The sequence below is a fragment of the Macrobrachium nipponense genome, chromosome 21 (genome assembly GCF_015104395.2).
Source record: "Macrobrachium nipponense isolate FS-2020 chromosome 21, ASM1510439v2, whole genome shotgun sequence".
Lineage (NCBI taxonomy): Eukaryota > Metazoa > Arthropoda > Malacostraca > Decapoda > Palaemonidae > Macrobrachium > Macrobrachium nipponense.
Genome location: NC_087212.1, coordinates 74,442,031 through 74,463,698, shown reverse-complemented (window position 1 = coordinate 74,463,698; position 21,668 = coordinate 74,442,031). Strand labels below are relative to the sequence as shown.

Here is a 21,668-nt window from a genome sequence, read left to right as displayed (position 1 = left end):
TCATTCCTCTCATCGGTTCCTTAGGAACTATTTTCTCTTCAAGAATGCTCTACATACCTTGGTCAGCAGCTTTCATATTGCTAGCTTTTGGTACCTTTTCATTCTTCAGCCTTTTAGTAATGTTCTTAGCATGCTAGTTAATATTTGCAAGATCTTGGGCAGATACAAAACATTGTAGGCTTCATTAACCATGTTTTGTTGAAATATATTTTGTTTAAATATTCATCCCAAAATTAGTTCTGTATACCTCGCTTACGAGTGGTTGCGTTCTGGAGGGGAGACCATTACGTCGTAATGGCTTCATCTTATCAGCTGTATTCACTATGATGATACGCATTTCAGTGTAGTACATTTTCTTTATATCTCTCTCACCACCTCGGGTGACCTACAAAATCGACTAACAAGCAGGTACACAATTCACTCCTTACGTCGACGGAAGCATTATGGAACTTGAAGGATCCGCACCGTAATATAACAAACAAATTGGTCATTCTGGCATTCGTCATTTCCTACATATTCCTTGCATGTAAAACCTGAGATTTGTGTACTATAAGGCACCTCGGTAAATCTTATTGCTTTGATAAAACAAACCACTGAATATTAACCCAGGTCTCTTTTCCTTTGGTTGGGACTATTTTCAAAACTTGCTTTCTAGTGCTGCGGATCTGACATCAAGATCGGTTTTACTTCCTTGCTTACAGAGTATCGGTTTGGTAAGTATTATAAATAATATCGTTGAGACTCTTCCTTCTCCACTTGATACATTTTGACTTTCTTTTGCGTCTGGACTTTCTCTTCTCTTTCTCTCGCTCGACAACGGCTGCGACCCACACTAATTAATTAGTTAACCATTCATTCAGTGGATTTTAGGGAACGCTGCTATGTCAACCCTCCTCATCTATTTCGAGAATCGAATTCTGAGTGCTCATTTTGTGAGGTGGGTGCGGTACTGATGCGCCACAAGGTTGTATCATGATGGAGGGTCCGGGTCGTGAATGGAGTGGCTGTCTGGTTCCACACTAATTCTTTTGAAGAGGTTGCCGGGTAAACAAAGAAACGTGCCTCTCATTCTGGATGATTGAACGTTGAATTGGAGGAGATTGGAGCTCATTTGTTCCAATAAGTGATCACTCAAGCTTTGCCGGTGTCATTGCCAGAGAGTCTTGCCGTTGCTATGGCCACTGTCGTCATTATTGTTCACAATATATAATCATTCGTATGGAACTAGTCAAGAGGACGCCAAATTGCCTAATATGCTTTTACAGAATTAAGTTCCCATATGTATATAAATAAACAGCCAAAACGAAAACGACGTAACTGATTATAATCAATAACAAATTAAACAAAAGTTATAAAAAACTCAAAGGACAATGAGGCTTTAGTCCAGATCTCTGATCATGCGGTTTTGAAGGGAAACTTGGGTAAACAAACGCATTTCGGATGCTTCTTACTCCACGGTATCGCGAGAGCTGGTTGCAATCACAAACTTTCCATATGCTTGTTCCGCATCATTATCTCTGTAATGGAGTTAGTTTGCATTCAGTGTACTTGTGCATTTGATTGTCTCTGCAAGATTTCTCAAGATACTTGCTGTGTGATGTTGAAATGGAATTTGATGTGGATTCTGAACGATAAGGCATTTATATTCTGAGATGGATATCAAGCTTCGGGTCCAGAATTTTTTTTCGAGAGCGCGTCGACTAATACATGAGTTGGATGGCTTCTGGCCCTGACAACAATAATATTGAATAATAATAGCTTTTATTATTTTTTTAATGACTCATATTAGCCTTCCAGGAATAAAAAATTAATAACACAAATATAGCAACCCGTCATCTTTCATATAAATCCTCATTAATTCTACCGAAACTCCTTTTTTATGAGATGATTGTCAACCAATATATTTTCAAAAACATTCTTAAATCAGTCATATTCCTACACGTACTATTTCTGCGTCGCTTCGTCTTTAAAGACTTCGTATCAACGGCACATGTTCTCATACACTTCCTACATGAATAAAAATTTGCCTCCGAGTCTTTTCTTTCGAGGCATGCTAATTTTAGTGATGCCGCCTTGTTTGTTCACTTGGTTATGTGTATGGCAGCAGCAACATGTTCCACGACAAACCAGAAAAATGTTCTTGTCAGAACTCTAACGAATTCGTGTTCTGTACGAAGCTCATTTTCCAATTTCTGTTTATTTTTTTTTCAGGGAGTGGGCGTCGTCAGTTGCATTCTCTTCGTGGTTCTTCAGGACAATATGCCTATTTTGGATACTCGCAGCGCTACCTCCAATACAAGATCAGTCTGCGTATGTATTCGTCTTTGCTTCTATATAAGTTCTTATTATAAATAACATTTGTTACATATATATAATATTTAATTATACATATGTATATATAATGTATACATATATATATATCTTTTATATATATATATATATATATATATATATATAATATATATATATATATATATATATATATATATATATATATATATATTTGTATATTAATTTTATCACATCACCGTGATTCATATACAAGCATTAAACTACAAAATTGGATATCAATTCGCGCTACCTCGGAATTAATATTTTTCATATACGTTAATTAACCGAAGGGGAATTTTTAGGTGATAATAAGTTCGTCCTCCCTTGGGCTCGAACTACGGAACACAAGACTGCAGTGACGCGCCCTTGATGGCTGTGTGATTTAAGGTGAGTCAGTGTAGTCTTGAATTCTTGTTCCGTAGTTCGAGCCCATGGGACGGCGAACTTACTATCAACTAAAAAATTCCCTTCGGTTAACTTATATTAAAATATATCAATTCCGTGGTAGAGCAAATTGGATATTAAAGGAAATTTGCAGCTTGATGCTTATATATATATATATATTATATATATATATATATATATATATATATATATATATTCACATATATATATATATATATATATATATATATATATATATATCCGTTAAATGCTACAGCACATGAAGTACCTATTATCTTAAGACCACATTTTTCAATTTCCTGTACTTCTTATCTCCAAGACTTCAGCTTGGATTTAAGAAGTATTAGCTAGAATTGCCTTCGGAAAAGACTGGCCTAAGAGTAGTGTACTATGTACGTGTATATATATATAATTTGTATATATATATATATATATATATCTATATAATATATATTATATTTATTTAAATATTTATTACACACATTATATATCTATCTATCTATCTATCTATCTATCTATCTATATATATATATATATATATATATATATATATATATATATATATTATTTGCTTGGCGTTAAAGAAGCATGTCTGAAAAGATAGATGCAAAGAGATTATGTCACTCTTCATAGTATGAAATCAGCACTAATGATACCATCAGTATTTTCGGAGGACAGAGACGCTGTCACCTCAAAGATGTATCGCCCTGAAATGCACCAAATCTATTGTGTGGGGTATATATAATGTATATATGTAGTATATATATATATATATATATATGAGTATACATATGTATATATATACATGTATATTCATACATAGAACATATATATATATATATATATATATATATATATATATATATATGAGTATACATATACATGTATATTTCTACATAGACATATATATATATAAAATATATTTAATATATATATTATATATATATATATATATATATATATAAAATACATACATGTAATGTGCATGTCTCCATGTACTTGTAATAAACAAAAATAAATTCCACAATAGTGTTGATATAACTAGCAGGGATGCAAAACTGCCAAGATTTACAAAATAACCCCAGGTTTTCGTCAAGTTCTTTTCACCTTTGTTAACAAACTCAAAAAAGAAACTGCAATTTATACTCCTGACAAAAAAATCACAGGAAGTTGATGGAAGCAGAGCAAGCTTTGGATATCCCACCAGAAAAGCGTAATATTTTATTACGGTTAATGTGAAACTTTTATTTCATTAAATGTATGAATAGGTACGTTTTAAACATTTATTATTAGGCACTTAAATCGAGGCTGTAATAAAGGGATTCGGTCTTGCATACGCTAAAGTCGTTTCCCTGATACGCTAATTCAAGCGTAGAATGTTTCGCCATGATTTGTGGTCATGAAAAAGGAGGGATGAGTATTTACGAAAATCATAAACTTCTACAGGAGTTCTTCACTTGGATTACTACACTGTTGACAACTATCTTAAATATGACAAACTATTTTGATAAAACTTATATAACAAACAGAGACCATTTTATAATTGCTGAGGTATTATGCCTGATCACTTCGCACATTTGCAACATTATTAACTCCGTGAAAATCAACTGGGCTTTAACCAGAATGTATTTTCTCTTTTAACTTACTAAAAAGTAATAAAACTACTGGATGAATGGATATCGAACCCTAATTCACAAAACTCAACCGAAGGTATAAAGTTAAAAATCGGAAGTAATTCATTTCAGTGTTATATGCTAGACATTAAAGCAGACTTTTTATTCTTTTTTACTTATTTATACTTATTTATTTATTTATTTTTTTTTTTTTTTTTTTTTTTTTTGAGAAGGGTGGGATTGGTTCATTGAAGCGTCGTATGTGGTATTTTGGGGATTCTGCTCCTTTTCGCGGTCCCATTGCATTTCCAGTTTTGAAGTTCTCTTTTCAAAACTGTTGCAGTTTATCCAGAAAAAATGCAGACATTTCAAGTGATGATAAGAACGATCTTATCTTCTCATATCATCATGAGCTGCAACGTCAAGAATGAGCTTCGCAAAGATTGTGTTGTTCAAACGTTCAAGGAGCTTTCGAGTCTGCTCTTTATCAACCTGAACACTTAAATAGGATCTTAAGTTTCAAAATGAAACAGAAAACAGAACCAAAGAGGTTAAAAGTTATTGTAAAGAATATGAAAGGTCCTCATTAAGATACTGAAACATAGCAACGGACCATCAAGCATTCCCCCCAAAGAAACCGAAATTCAGATCCGTTTGAACTACTTGACAAAACATTATCAAAATTACTCTTGACATACCTTTAAATAACCGTTCTTTGACGTTTCTACCTTAAAAGTTCATCGTTCCCCTCCTTTTCGGAATGCGTGTCTAGTAAAGCTGAATCTTTGCAACTGACCGTTTAACAGCGCTGCTTAACGCCAACTGTAAATGTCTGACAAGAAAAACAATCTTATGGTATATTTGTATTGACATGGACAAAAAGCTGTTGATTTTTTTTATGCAAAAAATCAATACACAACTTTACTAAGGAACAATACTAAGTATTGAATTCGTGTCCGCAAATTACATGTAAATGATGTAAACAAATGCGCGAGCGAGCACTAGCCTAGGTAGCTTGCCAGGCCTTCTAATCTGGTGTAAGGACAACGCTTATTCATAATTTTCTCTGTACATAATTCATCATTCGCGTTGTTCTTACTTCCCCCTGAGAGAGCATTCAGCGGGCTTTCCGTCAGTGTATAAAGCTTGTATAACCACATATTGTGTACTTGTATATTTTGTATTTTATGTCTCTCAAGAAACACAAATCGGGTCTCGCCGACCCACTTTTACTCTCTCGCGGGTCGGTGACCACATTTCCGTCCGCATGCTGTATATTTATATTTCCCTTGACTGTAATAAAAATCAGTACACTTCTACCTGCCTCTTTGTCCACCTCTCACAACTGGTGACCCCGGAGTGACGGTGACCCAAGCGGTTTTGGCTCAGCCATTAAGGGACTCACTACCGCCGCTCACCTTCAGAGATCTTTAACGGACTCATACGGCGCCTCAGTATAGATCTCTGAAAGCTCCTACCGTGGAAATAACCAACGCCTCTAACGGACTAAATACGGCATACCTGCCCAAGGTGTGTTCAGGCGTTTCCTCAAACGGTTTGGCCCGCCATTCACGACTCTGTCGACCGTTTTTGTGAGAGAGGACAATGGGCGCAAACAGTACCTCGCGGGAAACCCGGGCCTATCCCCGCCCCAGCGACGGACTCTGACACAGCGGCCGCTCAAGCTGTCAAATTGCCCCCCTTCACAACGGCTGACCTGTCTTCCTGGTTCTTCCGAGCCGAAGGGCAATTCCGGATCGCGGGGCTCACAAACAAAGTGCTGCAGGCTGACCTCGTCGCAGCGGCTCTCCCGACAGAGGTGCTCGGCCGAATATCTAACTGGCTGACCGGTCGAGCACGAATCGGACTTGTCACGCTCGACGAGATAAAAGAAAGGCTCTTGACAGCCTATTCCGTGCCTATCGCTGAAAGGGCCGCCCGCAGCCCTCGACCTAGTCGCGAACCCCATGCGCGGCGCCGACACCCAAAGATGCCTGGGACACTGTGATGGGCCTCGTCCGTCTGCCCGAAATAGGCCCCGACGGAAAAAAGGTAGAGATCAGCCTGAGCCGCGAAATATTCCTGCGGCAACTCGAGCCGGACGTCCGAAAGCAGCTGACCGACGCGTACACCCTAGAGGACGACGAACTACTAGAGAAGGCAAAGAAGCTGACGTTGTCAAACAATGCCGCGAAGCTCGCCGCCCCCCCCCGATCCTCCGTGTGCCTGGCCGCAGAGAAGGAAGAAGACGACGACGACCCAACGCAAGAGATCGGCGCCGTATCCCAAGGGAAGTCCTCCCACACGCAGCGAGGTGAAAACTCCTGGTGCCGCTTCCACCGGAGGTTCGGGAGATTCGCCAGGAGGTGCGAAAGCCTTGCACCTTCCAACAGTCAAAAAACAACGACGGCAAACAAAACCAAGGCCGCCCGTGGCAACGGCCGCGTCGGAACCACACACCGTAGGGTTCTACGTCCGCGACGCGATCTCCGGCCGGAGGATTTTGTTGGTGGGATACGGGGGCAACAATGCACTCAATATTCCCGCCGTCAGGAAAAGACCGTAGCCGCGAGCCCGACAAAACAACCTCCCTCGTCGCCGCAAACGGGACCCCCATTCGTTCCTACGGCACGAAGCCCCTCGAGATATCCATCTTGGGGCGAAACTACGTCTGGGAATTCACAATCGCGGACGTCAGGATCCCGCTACTGGGTCAGACTTCCTGGCGCAGAACGGCCTCCTGGTGGACGTGGGCCGCAAATGCCTCCTCGACACGGGGACATGCCTTTCCCTTCCACTAGCAGCAGGCCCGGGCGCCCCTACAATTTGTACCATCCGCCCCCCACAAATACGGCAACCTCCTGCAGGAGTTCCCCGAAGTCTTCAAGCCGGAACTTCGTCAGGCGGCAGGGACGCCGCCCAAGCATGGGATATTCCACCACATAGCCACCACAGGCCCCCCGACACACGCGAAGTTCCGACGACTCCCTCCAGGCCGCCTCCAGGAGGCGAAGAAGGCGTTCTCGGAGATGGAACGAATGGGCATCTGCAAGAAAGCATCGAGCCCTTGGGCGTCGCCCCTGCACATGGTACAGAAACCTGACGGCACCTGGAGGCCCTGCGGAGACTACAGAAGACTCAACCTCGCTACAATCCCCGACCAATACCCCTTGCCAAACATGCAGGATTTGACAGGGGCCCTTCATGGGGCGAAGGTCTTCACAAAAATGGACCTCTTAAAATCCTATTTCCAGGTTCCAGTGCACCCCGAGGATGTCCCCAAGACTGCCATCATCACGCCTTTTGGCTCCTTCGTTTTCCATTACTCAACCTTCGGCCTGAGGAATGCAGGGGCCACCTTCCAGCGCCTGATGGACAGCATCCTGGGGAGCTGCCCTTCTGCGTCTGCTACGTCGACGATATCTTGATTTTTTCCAGGTCCTTGGAGGAGCACCTACATCACGTCCGAGCGGTCCTGAAGCGCCTGCAGGAAAACGGCTGGTCGTCCGTTTCGACAAATGCACCTTCGGCGCCGAGAAGGTGGACTTCCTCGGACACGAGATCTCCGCGACGGGCGTGCGCCCCATGGCCTCGAAGGTAGGCGTGGTGCAGAAGTTCCCAACACCAACCACGGTCAAGTCCCTGCAGGAGTTCATCGGAATGGTCAATTACTACCGCCGATTCATCCCCGCCGCCGCCCGCACCATGTCTCCTCTAACACAGGTCCTGAAGGGGAAACCAAAGGCCCTAACGTGGGAGGCCGAACAAGAGAAGGCTTTCAACGAGACGAAGAGGGCCCTCGCCAGAGCGGCGACATTATGCCACCAAGACCCTGCTGCACCTTTACGCCTCACCACCGACGCCAGCAACGTCGCCTGCGGGGCTGTCCTCGAGCAGGTGGTCCAGGGCGAGCCCCAGCCACTCGCCTTCTACAGCAAAAAACTATCAGCCGCCGAGACGAGGTACAGCACGTTCGACCGCGAACTCCCTGGCAGTGTACCAAGCAGTGCGACATTTCCGCTACCTCCTCGAGGGCTACCCCCTTTACGATCAGGACGGACCACCTCCCTTTGGTACACGCCTTCACCAAGGCGGGCGACGCTTGGTCAGCGAGACAACAGAGGCACCTAGCAGCCATCGCAGAGTTCGGTTGCACCATCCAGTACGTGCCTGGCGAGAAGAACCCCGTGGCAGACGCCCTATCGAGGATAGAAATCAACGCCGTGCGTCTCGGGGTCGACTACGAAGACCTCGCCCGGGAACAGGCTGCCGACCCGGAGACTGCCGCATACCGCACTGCTATCACCGCCCTCAAGTGGGAAGACGTGCCTTTCGGACCCGCAGGCATGACGCTCCTCTGCGACATCAGCACGGGCCGCCCGCGCCCCGCTGATTCCCAGCCTCCCGAAGGAAAGCCGTGTTCGACGTCATACACGGACTCTCGCACCCCTCGGGCCGGACGACGGTGCGCCTCCTGACGGAGAAGTTCGTCTGGCATGGAATTCGGAAGGACTCCCTCGAGTGGGCCAGGACCTGCGTGCCTTGCCAAACTAGCAAATCAGTCGGCACACGGAATCAGGCGTGGGGAAATTTCCGCAGCCGAAACGAAGATTCGGCCACATCCACATAGACGTCGTTGGCCCCCTGCCCCCGTCGGAAGGCGCCAGGTACCTCCTGACGGTAATCGATCGCTCCACCAGATGGCCCGAGGCAACGCCGATGTCGGAGGCGACCACGAAAGCATGTGCCGAAGCACTCCTCGCCAGCTGGATCAGTCGATTCGGAGTGCCAGACGAAATCACGACAGACCGCGGACCAGTTTTCCTGTCGGAGTTGTGGAATGCCCTGGCCCTCCCGCCTAATGGGAACGTCGCTACATGCCACCACCGCCTACAACCCAGCAGCTAACGGCATGGTGGAGAGAGTCCACCGTTCGATCAAGGCTTCCCTGATGGCGCGCTGCACCGACGAAAATTGGAAGAGCCAACTACCGTGGGTCCTCCTCGGTCTCAGGACTGCCCCGCGCGCAAACGGCGAGGCATCACCCGCGGAGAAGGTATACGGGGAGCCATTAACAGTCCCTGGCGAGTTCTTCCCGACCAATGCCGACGACGCTGACGTCTCCATCGCCAGGCTTCGGGAATCCGCCGGGAAGTTCACGGGGCCCTGCGTTCAAAACCTTCTCCGACAGAACCAAACGTTTCCTCCAGAAGGCCCTATCATCGTGCAAGCACGTCTTCGTCAGGGACGACGCCCGCCGCCCGCCTCTAACGAGACCCTACCGCGGTCCCTTCCGCGTCCTACGACGCACTGACAAGGCATATCTCTTATCCATCAACGGTCGCGAGGACTGGGTCACAATCGACCGCCTGAAACCAGCCTTCATCATGGACGAGGACCTCGCAGACACGGATTCCACAGGGCGCCTCAATCTTCCTCGGAAAAAAGCGACTCCTTCGATCGCCAAACCTCCTAGCCGTAGCCGCGGCCGCCCTCGAAAGACGGTCGAACCCCCCGAGGATCACCTCAGGGGAGGCATCCCGTCCCCGGAAAACCCCGAGGATCTACCACAACAACTAATATCACGCACCCGAGGGCGCCTCCGCCGTCCAGCTCGCTTCCGCGAGTGACTACCCGAAGTACAAAGAAGTCAGCCAACAATCATACCTAATTATTGTCTTAGGGGGGGAGTATTTGTAAGGACAACGCTTATTCATAATTTTCTCTGTACATAATTCATCATTCGCGTTGTTCTTACTTCCCCCTGAGAGAGCATTCAGCGGGCTTTCCGTCAGTGTATAAAGCTTGTATAACCACATATTGTGTACTTTTATATTTTGTATTTTATGTCTCTCAAGAAACACAAATCGGGTCTCGCCGACCCACTTTTACTCTCTCGCGGGTCGGTGACCACATTTCCGTCCGCATGCTGTATATTTATATTTCCCTTGACTGTAATAAAAATCAGTACACTTCTACCTGCCTCTTTGTCCACCTCTCACACTGGGATGAAAAAAAAAAAAAATCATTTCGGAACTGGAGAATAATTAAGTTTTCCATTTGCGTTGATTTTTTTAGATATACGCAATGTCTTATATTCTTGCTTTTAAACCTGTAATACTCTATTAAGCTCATTTTATTTTTATCCTTATTGAATTCGACAGTCATTACTATCGGGAATACACAATAGTATTAATCAATTACACCATCATTTACGGAAACTCCATTCGGAATTGAGGATCTGGGGCATTTAAAATAAAAATAGTAATATACTGTATATAGTGATGCCAAAGTAGCCTAATCAAGAGTATTGTGTCCTACCTGACTAGGAGTTCGCCGTCCCTTCAACCATCTCAGCTGGCTCTAACCTAAGGTGCTGTAGATAGTAAGATGAAATACAGGGTTGACCGTTAATTTGATCTTCCATAAAGCATATCTAGGATGCCACGTCTTAAATGATTAATCGATGGTGTCGTTGGCCCACCCAGAACCCGCCAATCTAAGCTAACCTAGGTGTCATAAATCATTGGTAAACAGTATGTGTTTACATCACCAAAAGGAGTGGATAGCCATGTGGCCTAACCTAATCCTAAATTTGTGGTTTTGCTTATAAATGACACTGACCTGTCCATCAAATACAGCGGTCTTTAATGAATTCCGGCTTTTCTGCTGTGGGGACTCGACATTCGACATTGGCGTAATAATAGGAAGTGTTCTTGAAAGGAGCCTTTAGCCAATGACAGCAATATTTGGTGAAGAAGTAGACGATTAGATTCCATGGGGTAAATAAGTATGATTTTCCCTGGGGTAAATAAGTAAGATTTTCCGATTAATTGCTACTTGCTACAGTCAAATCAGACGAAACCAATACCACCAAGCAGACACAACACGAAAAGAATGGTATTATCATTGGATGAGTCACGACAACATTCAAGACAAAAAAGCGTTCCTCGTTGGTTAGATGTAATTAGAAAATGGTAGTTATGGCGTTACATTTGATAGAAGTTAAAGAACTCGTCATGATTAATGGATCCTACAGTATCTCGGTTATTATAATTTTGTAATGGTTTTGACAGGGAAGGAAAATGCTGATGGCCATAACGGTGAGAAGTACCCGACCGTGGTGATATTTGAACTTCCTGACGTTGGCTGAGCATTAACAACGATAAACTGTCTTAACCAGTTTTAAGATTTCCTTTTCACTTTAAATTTTGAAGTAAGTCGAGCCTTTACGGGAAACATGATTCTGTATAATAATCTATTCAAAGTACATTTGAATTAATTTCGGACAATGGTGGGACCAAGACAGCCTTTAGAACCTAAGATCAATAATCAACCAGGTTCTTTGCAAGAAATGAAAAGTTTTTAAAAGTTTTTTTTTTTTTAGATATTATAGAATATTGAAATTGTAACATTTTAACGATATATGAAATACACTAATAGTGACAACTGCCGATAAAGTGGCATTTTATGATAAAATTAACTGGTTAACCAAACAAGTAAAAAGGCAACATTTACCACAAATTTTCAACCTTGCACATCACTTTAATCTTCCAAAACCTCAAGAAATGTTCTTTAAAAGCGATCTGTACCTTTTGCCTTCACATCACATCCTACCTTATCCCAACCTGTTTTGTCTCGCCTTGTGTCCAGTCACTTTGAAGATGAAATGATTCTGTATAATTACGGCTTCCCTTTTTTTTCAGTGGCAGTACCTGATTAGCAAGTTCAAACATTTCGTAAAGTTGGCACACTATTTTACCTAGAAAGTATACATTTCATAGTAAATAGAAGCTTTGCAATTAAAAATACAAAAATATTTTGCATAGCAACGGTAAATTTCAAACATATAGTACAAGTTGTTACTGTCAACATAACGTCTGTAATAAAAACATTTCCAAAGGCATTATGCAGATGGACTTAAAATGTTTAAAATATGCACAAATATTTTACGTTGACGCCGAATAGTTTAGAAATTTACTAGAGCATTTTACATAGCAGCTGTAAATTTTGAAACTTTACAAAGATATTGTAAATAGTTGTATTACTCGTAAAAGTACTAATGTGTTATTAAAAAGCAGCTGTAGATTTTCAGGAGCTAAGAGCCACTAAAGATGTCACATACAATAAGAATATGGTAAAAACCGGAAGTTTCCTGAAAGTTATACAGGCTTAAGAAGTTCAACAGATTAATAAGCAATGATGAGCTCTGTCCTTCAAGTATACACACATTCTTAGCTCTACATATTCCTCAATAAGCTATATGCTCCATTTCATATCACAATCCGGCATATATACAAATATGCAACTTCCCTTCCTGTACAACAGAATAAAATGAGGTTGGTTTTGGGTCATATGATGATACTTGAGAAATATGATTAAAAATATTGTATGGCAAACGAAGTTGCATATTTACTTACCCATATGACCCAGTGTAACCTCATTTTACTCTTTGCAGGAATTTGCTTGGTCCTGGTGCGAGGCGTCTCTACATTGGAGTTCACGGTCTTGACAGAGACACATCTGGTGCTAGCATTCAGGAAAACCGAGCGCTGGGGGAAAGCGAAAGCTTCAGTTCTTCAGATGACGATGAAAGGTTTGGGCATCAGAACCTTCCTGAAGGAGAAGAAGAGCCTGGGAAGGGTGTTGCTCTTCAAAATGCCACAAAGAATAATACAAGCAATAACCTGATTTTGAGAGACGTTATCAAGAACCAAACAATTCTTAACTCAAATGGTGCTGTAGAAAATAGCTTAGAAGACTTAGATAAAAGTGACGGATGTGAAACGGTGCTTGAGAACACAGAGAGAATGATAATAAGTATTGTGAAGAGAGACACCATGAGACTAAACGGTGAAGGGAAAAAGTTAAGCCAAAGACAGTCATATTCTGAAACGGTCTTTCAGGATTCACTAACCACTAGAAGGATTAGGCATAGCAGGCACAAGGAAGCACAACTAGAAAAGTACCTCTTAAATCAAAACAAAGAGTTTACCGGTACACCGAAATCTCCTTCCTCTGAGGTTGCTGATGATGAAGGTGACATTGATAACTCATTGCAAAACGGAACCCCATACGAAATGGCCCCCTGGCAAGGGTATGAAAATCTTGATGGTGAATTCAGCAATGCATTTGTTTCACTTACTAATAGGAGGGCAAGACACAACCATGATAAGCGTACAAGGAAAACTCATTCATGGGACCAGGTGCATAAGCACTTAGAGAGAGAGGAAGTGGTTTATAAAACAAACTATGAAAAGCCTCCCTCAACCGGGACTCCAACATTTGTTAAAAGCGCCCCTTCCAAACAGCCCAAGATGAGTAAGCCTTATTCATATGCAGGCAGAAGCCACGTTCATCCTGAGAGAAGAGAAATGAACTTCAAAGGTTACCACAGAAAAATCGAGATTGAACAAGAAGTATTCAGAGATTTACAGGAATTTCAGTCAGATTCAAATGACATACCAAATGATTTGTCTACATTACTAAATACAGAAATTTCCAACACCATTGAAGACTCGACAGTTATAAAAGGAGTCTCTGCTCAGGACCCAGACAGAAATCAGGCAGCTATGATGACCACTGTATTCTCGAGCACCACAACTCCCGCTCCTCTGAGTATTCCCACAACGGCGCGAAAGAGAGTCTACAATTATCCCAAAAAGCCCAAAAAGGTTCTCCCTACAGTTAAGCCATATCCTTTATATGAATACGAGGGCGAACTGCCACCTACAGCAACAACGAATAACGTGACTGTAACATCCCCACCATCTCAAGACAAAAGTTTCCCAACCATGGCTTCTAACACACAAGGAAATGTAACAGATGCCGAGTCCTTTGGAAATGTAACGACAACAGCCGAGACTTTAGGTGATGTAAAAGAAAAAGTGCGTGAAAACCCGGATGTCCTTGACCCAGCATTTATTCCACCTAAGCTCCCATTTGGTCCATTCATTCCAAACCCGAAAGAATGGGAACCCGAAGAGAAGAAAGACATCTACCAGAATCGGGTGTATATCCCCAGCTTCAAGCCCACATATGTTCCGTTTGAGGAAACAGGAGTGAGAAAGAAACCCAGCGATTTCTTAATGAATGTGTTATCTCCACTTTTCGGAACTGGGAAAAAGACCATAAAAGCAGATGATAAGGAATTGCTGAAATTTGATAATGAACGGAGTTACAATGAAGAAATGTTTAACCGCGTCAGTGGCTCATATATGCCTAGCTTAACAACAAAAAGTCCGGAAGCGCCTCTGGAAGGATACCCGTACATTCCGGGCGTCCGTCAGGACAAGAACAGAATTTTCACGAGCAGTAAGCTTCATGGGGGATTTGCGTATATTGATAGAAATTATAACCGCTTAGAATCTTATCAGCTGAAGCTCCAAGGAACTGAAAAGTCCCCAAGGGATCAAAATCTCGTGATATTTGGTCACGTCGCAAATAACACTTTAATGGATACACTACGAAACTGCACACTTCATGTCACTCTGAATCTCACAGATCATTACAACATACATGACTTGATCACAGAGTCTAATAACCCCTTGCGTCAGCTCATCGTTTACATGAATCTCATCAGCGTCAGCTACGAGGGTTACCACTTAGTGCTTGAGAGAGCGAAACGCATATTGGATTATTTAGCAATCAATCGTGGGGGCCTGACTGTTTTCAGCGTCATCCCAACAGTAGCTGATTCAATAAACATGACAAGAAGCCAAGAAGTAAAAAATCAGCTGATCAATTTGAATGATGATGTTTTAGATTACTGCGCCCAGGCTTTTCCCGTCTGCTACGGCAGCACGAGCCTAACGGACGTTTTAGATAACTTGAAGCAAACTTACAAGAAAAGCAACCAATTTGACGTGTATAACTCCCGCGGTAGTGGACGGAAAGGTGCTTGTGACTCGAATGAGGTCTGTGGAACCGACACCCCTCCGGTTCCTGAAGATATCCAACTTCCGCCCAGCGACCAAGAGCAGTTGCGGGACCTTACCGGCGCAGTTTGTAACTCGACTTACCATATGATGGTGGAACTCTTGGTCAATTTACCTACTTATGACTATGAAGATTATGCCAGAGCAGTGGCCAATGTTAAAAAGGAGAGCATAAGGTAAGCTTACACAATACGAAAAAGCTAAAAGACAGCTTCATTTCTTTGCATGATGTAGTTATTCATTTGTATAGATATCAAATGGCATACATATATAACATGGATTTTTCATTAGAATTTCTGTAACCATTTCTATTTCTTGAGGAAGATTAATTCATCTTGAAGCAAACAACTAACGTGTTTTAATAATATTTCATCGTTCACTAAAGTTGTGAACGGAGATTTAATGAATTTCAAATTAAAATAACGCGTTGGAAAAAGAAATAGAGCAGATAGACGTTTGGAAAATTCATTAGTGTTGATGATAACAAATAAAGGTGAAATATCAACCAACTAATGTTTATGCAAGATAGAAAATAACTATAATTGGCATGATGGTCTATCAAAGCAACATGCTGAGAAAAAAGTATATTTAGGGCAAAATAGAACGCTTTGCAAATGTTGTTTATCATCAAAATTCATGTGGTAAGGTATTGATAAAAACCAAATCTGGCATACTACTGACCAGGTTATAAAACAAATTTATTGGTTTATCAGAGTGGCATTAAATAGGTTATAAATAACAAGGTAACCTACATTAGAACCTATATATGTGGACCTTAAGTTTAATGAAACCCATATTTATCACTGAGTGAACTAGGACAGTATTTAGGCTAATTGGTAATAGGCTTAATAGGCACAACAAATAATATTGTGATTTCCAGTGCCAGGTCATCTGACCAAACATTCATAAATCGAATCAAATCATTACTGTTACTTAACAGGAATCAATAATAATGGAGGCAGGGCCGGTTTTATGCCTATTTGTCCAATTTGATCAAATTGGGCCCCGCCAGAGTTGCCGTTTGAAGCTTTTTCGATTTCTAAGAGGAATAAAGGAAGAATGATGAAATATTCCCCACTTCATTATGCATAATATATATATTAACAGAAAAGTCAACTTGGAAAATCTTTTTCGCTTACTCCGGGAGTAAGCCTACAAACTAGTTTGGTGAGTGGTTGTTCTTGTTCGGGGCGGGGGTAGGGAGGGTCTATAGAAGAGCCTGAAAATGTCTGAAAAAGGTGTTTCTCATTGAATTAAAGACAGGAATTTTAGGATAGGATATTTTGAATTTATTTATTTGAACGAAAATGTAAAAAAATATATAATTTGCATGTTGTACCGTATAGAAAAATTATTTCTAATAACATATAGAGAATTTATTTTAATTTTCGTTGGTGAAACAAGGCTCTATTTGACTGTAGATTTTAGCATGTTTTAATTTACGTTAAAAGTTATGGGTGAAGGGAAATTCTGGCACGCGTTTCGAGTAAGCTGGAGGTCGGACCAAGCCTTGTTATATTAGAAAAAAAAGTCTTAATATATATAATAATAATAATAGTATAATAATGATAATAGTGACAAATATACCATAGCAGCTTATCTCGGAGTGCAAGATGTTGCCGTCTCAGGTTAAAGAAAATGGAGTTTTAAGAGAGGGGGGGGGGGGCGAGGGAGTGAATGGCCTATCGTACAAGGTCATACTGCGGTTCAGAGTTAGGCAAGAAATTTATTAGTCTTACAAAATGAAGTTAGTCTTTTTATTTACTTCTCTTTCTTCTTTATCAATTGCCATTTCTGGCGAATAAGATTTCATGTTGACCTATAATGGCTGGCGTGTATTTGGAGTAATCTATTTATATATTTTTACTATATCTCTCACGTGTTAATGCGCTAATAAGACTTCTTTTAATACAACCTTTGCTGCATTGTGAAGTAGTACAAATTCAGCAAAAGCTGACTGGACTCTCTCTCTCTCTTCTCTCTCTCTCTCTCTCTCTCTCTCTCTCGCAGCCATTGTATCCGAGATTTCAGGGAGAAAGAACAAAGACTGAGTGGGTCGTTTTTTTTAGCTTGACCTACTTCCGAAAGGTCTGCTCAGGGAATTGAAGTTTCTCTTGACCTTTGCAGTTTCATTTCATTTTAATTCAATTCACTTTTTACATGAAGGAACAGGCAGAGGTGCATTGTGAACGCTTTGGCGTTTCATTCAGTGGTTCAGTCTAGTGTTTGTGCGCAAGCGCGCCAAGTAGTATTCGAGAACTGCTCGAGTTTTTAATCAGTTCTAATAACTTGATATAGATTTCTTCCAGTTGCTAGTTAACTCATATGTATTTATAAAAAAAATTGCATGATTGTATTGGCGTGGATGTTTATATATTTTTTATGTAGATTGATAAACTTGTGAAATGATGTTAACACAATCATAATATGACCTGATAACATTAAATGCAATAATGATCAGTTAGAAATTAAATATGAATTTACTAAGCTTTAACCTGAATTTATAGTTTACAAAGAGGAAAAAAAAAAACACACACACACACGAGCAGGACCGCTATTTCTCTTAGGACCTTTCATATTACGTATATAGAGTATCGTTGCAGTGTATGTGTAAGAATATATGCCAGAATGTGGAGTCTGCATTGGGAGGTTGAAACCAACAATCTTTGGAAGTTTGAATTTCAAGTTAATGGCCCATTTGGAGTTCTTGTTCCATGTGAATAGGTTTCTTCTACCGAAATAATAATAATTTGGCATCCTGCTGCCCTTGGTATTCTAAATAGCAACTATAAAACATTAACATGCAAAGACCCAGTCGTATCGTTCATATATATTCTAAAGAATATCATGTGATTGAGTAAACAGCATATTGCGTGTTTGTGTGTATGTGATCGCACGTTTGTTTTACTGACCAACAAAAGAACAGCTGAAAGTTTGTTTCTTACGCTGATCCTAACTTTTATGGGCTCCGAGGAAGATCCGCGTCAATAAGATTAGTGGTACAAAGAACGTAACTGTTGCTCTTAGAAACACCACTTCTTTAGCCAGTCAGTAGCTACAGTAAGGTTATAGTTCCACAGTACTTACAGACTCCGGTGAGCTGATTATTGGTCATTTGTTTAGTTCTCGCTTTTTATATTTCCATTTACGAAACTGGTCAGAGGTTACGTTATCTATCTATTCATAAAACATTGTCTGCCTTTTCATTACATATCTCGAACAGTTATGAGACGGATTTCAGTTAACATTGTTGGATGGATCAGTTGTGGTCCAAGAGACAGATGATTATATTTCCGTATGTGCTCCGATGCGTTTATTATTATTTTTTTTTATGTTAGCAGATTCATGAATTCTCGAGTCATACGGTATTCCCCGGAATATTAGCTTCCCAGATGCTAATTCATTTCCTCTAAAACACACAGCCAGCGGCTTCAAGATGGCGATGGTTCAGTGGTGTCTCTAGTGTTAGTCCACAGAATGACGCATGATGATGTTCGGAAGTGGCTGCTTTAAATCCCTCTGAGAATGAAGGAGAGAGGAAAAGTAAAACGCACATTTAGTAGTGAAAGAATACATCCATTGTCAACCAACTCGTTTTTGTCTTCTTCGTTGTAGCGCCTAATTTGTTGTTAGATTCGTTCATTCTTCGGAAGTCACGTTACGGCGTGACTGGGAAGTGTTTAGAAAAATAAATAAATAAATAAACTAGTAATATGTATCATTATTTTATACTGAATTTATCAGCTATAAAGTCATCGTAATAATATAGACAGTAACCTGCCTTTTAGTCATTATTAAAATGACCTGCTTGATATACGCTGGCTCTGGTGATTCCTGGGCCTAAATATTACAACCTATCACTCCAGTGTATCTTGCTATTTTTATTATTGTTTATTTTCATGTATCATTTTGCTTATTTTTTGTAAGAGACAGGTGCGGGCCGGGTCAGGCATGAGTATGTGAGCCATTAGGGCAGTTATACGTATAATGCGCATATATATAGAGTTTTTATGCAACTGTGACGTGAGCTGTTCTTCTCTCGTGTCTCATCCCTAGTACCTGGGTGTTGCCATGGAGACAACATTTTAAAAATAACTTCCATCCAACGAACCTTCCGTCTGGGTTATTTTCTGAACTAAGAGCTTCTGAAATTTGCTGCATGTAACCGGGTCAACTTTACGAATTCCACATGAAATGGTAACCATGTCATGAAGAGAACAAAATGCTCTCCTGGTTTCATTGCTCATCTAAGAGTCATTGACTTTTGTTTTCCATTTTGCCATCCACGCAGCTAACTAGAACTGCAGAACTCCTGTTGATCCCAAAATATTGAATTTCTCTTGCACTATGCGAACATGTTATAGTATCTAGTTCAGTACTTCTGCTATTTTTGGTTGTTGGTCTCACAGAGTTCCAAAAGGGGTAGGTAAGCGATCAACCAGAGAATCTTGTTTGTGGCCGTTCAGTATACATAAGAACTTAAACAGAAGTCCAGTTATGCAGTCATGTGTTATTTTCGTTTCTCAAGTTAATGTTCTGTGCTCCTCTCTCTTCTCTCTCTCTCTCTCTCTCTCTCTCTCTCTCTCCTGCGGTGTCAACATCGCAAGGCAAGGCACGATACCGGGGAAAGATCATTGAAGTTTAATTCTGTTAAGTTCAGAGCTATGTAGTAATGACATTTCCATAGACAACGCCTTACGCCGTCCTATACGTGCTATTTGAAGTAAGTACCGCAGACTGGCTGCCCTGCAAAGTTTCCTAACACTGAAAGAGACCGTTACAAAGACTTGCAGCAATTGCAAAGACACGCAACGGCGAGCGGCAGTTAGAAAACAGGAGAAGGCAGGAGGAAGTCGGAGACTTCAGGAAGGCAGGAAATCAAGGGAAAAGGGCGTCAGTGAGGATGTAGGGCAAATGGGATTTGACCCAGGAAGGAGAACAAGACAAAAGCGAAAGGAGAGGACTCGCTGCGCTAGTAATCCAGTCAAGAGAAAATCTGACGAAACGTTAATGATGATGATGATGTATGCGATGCAGCCCCGGCATTAAGCGGAGTGTAATGGAAAACATATAACTTAATCAGCTCACTGAAAACTGTATTATGTACTACGTCATAAACCCATTACCATTCTCCAATGGGATTAGCTTATTATTTGAGATTTACATCAAGCAGAGGAGCCGAACTCCTCGGGGACTGACGTAACAGACAGTCACACTGATTCAAGCTGCTGCCCAAGCATCGACTTGCAAATCGGTTTACTCTTTACCCTCTTTTGTGCCTTATTCCAGGGTTCCATTTTCCAGTATAACCTAACTCAAGCTCACCTTTTCTTTCATCTTTCTCCTCTTTTCGTAAGCACTTTCACTATACTCTGTTTTTTTTCCATCTGTCCACCCACCTGTGGTGTTTGCGTATGGTAACAGTGCGTCCCGAGCTTTAGATAGTTACGCTATGTGTATGTTTTAGATAAATAAAAAGATATCTGGGTGTACATTTGCAACTGAAAAATGTTTTAGTAATTTACTGTATGCGAATTACACCGTTAATATTCAAAATAGGAATATTATTGTTGAATATAAGCTGAATGTAACTATCTAAAGCCCGAGACGCAGTGTTACCATACGCAAGCACCACAGGTGCTTGCGTATGGTAAACCAACTGATAAACCAACTTGGGGTTGGTTTATCAGCACGAATCGACCATTTGTCATTCCTTTCAATAATGAATCATTGGAGACTAAACTGAATCTGTCAAGCTTGTATCGAATTCATTTTCAGTGATGCAGGTGTATACAATGGCTGGTTATGAGTTGACGGAATTTGTAAAATGCATATTAATCTTTGAAACTTAACTAGGCATATCTATATAAGAGTAGATGTATTTAGTATTTTGTTTATATGAATAGCAGACAATTAAAAGTTTTTAGTGCTTGTTTATTATTATTATTATTATTATTATTATTATTATTATTATGAATTTCAGAGTACGGGCGCAGACGGGTCTAGTCCTTCATGACATTCTGCCCCGAGATCTGAAACAGTACGACAAGAATCGGCCGCCGAAGTACGAGGGGCACGCGACGATCGTCTATTTCCACGTCACAGTTCTGTCGGTGGATTCCATCAACGAAGAGTCGATGGTGAGACAGTCTCTCTTACCCTTCCCTTCTCGATTGCTCTGACTTTTGTGGCACACTTGGGAGAAACTTCGGTGCAATCGAGTTTCTGTATAGCCTACAATGCTGTATGAAACGCTCGTTGGCACCTATTGCGGTGCCAGACGAACGATCACGGCTAGCTTTAACCTCTAATAAAATAAAAATTACTGAAGGTAGAGCGCTGTAATTTGGTATGTTTGATGGTGAACGATCAATACATCAGT

At 41.4% G+C, this 21,668-nt stretch overlaps 1 protein-coding gene across 1 annotated transcript in view; it reads left to right on the top strand.

Annotated features, from left to right (window-relative positions):
- Window positions 1–21,668, top strand: part of LOC135198175 (uncharacterized) — a 47,122-nt gene that overhangs the window by 9,792 nt on the left and 15,662 nt on the right. The window contains exons 2-4 of the mRNA XM_064225694.1: window positions 2,212–2,310; window positions 12,808–15,462; window positions 21,270–21,426. Coding sequence (XP_064081764.1) covers window positions 2,212–2,310; window positions 12,808–15,462; window positions 21,270–21,426 — 2,911 coding nt within the window. The remainder of the gene's footprint in view (window positions 1–2,211; window positions 2,311–12,807; window positions 15,463–21,269; window positions 21,427–21,668) is intronic.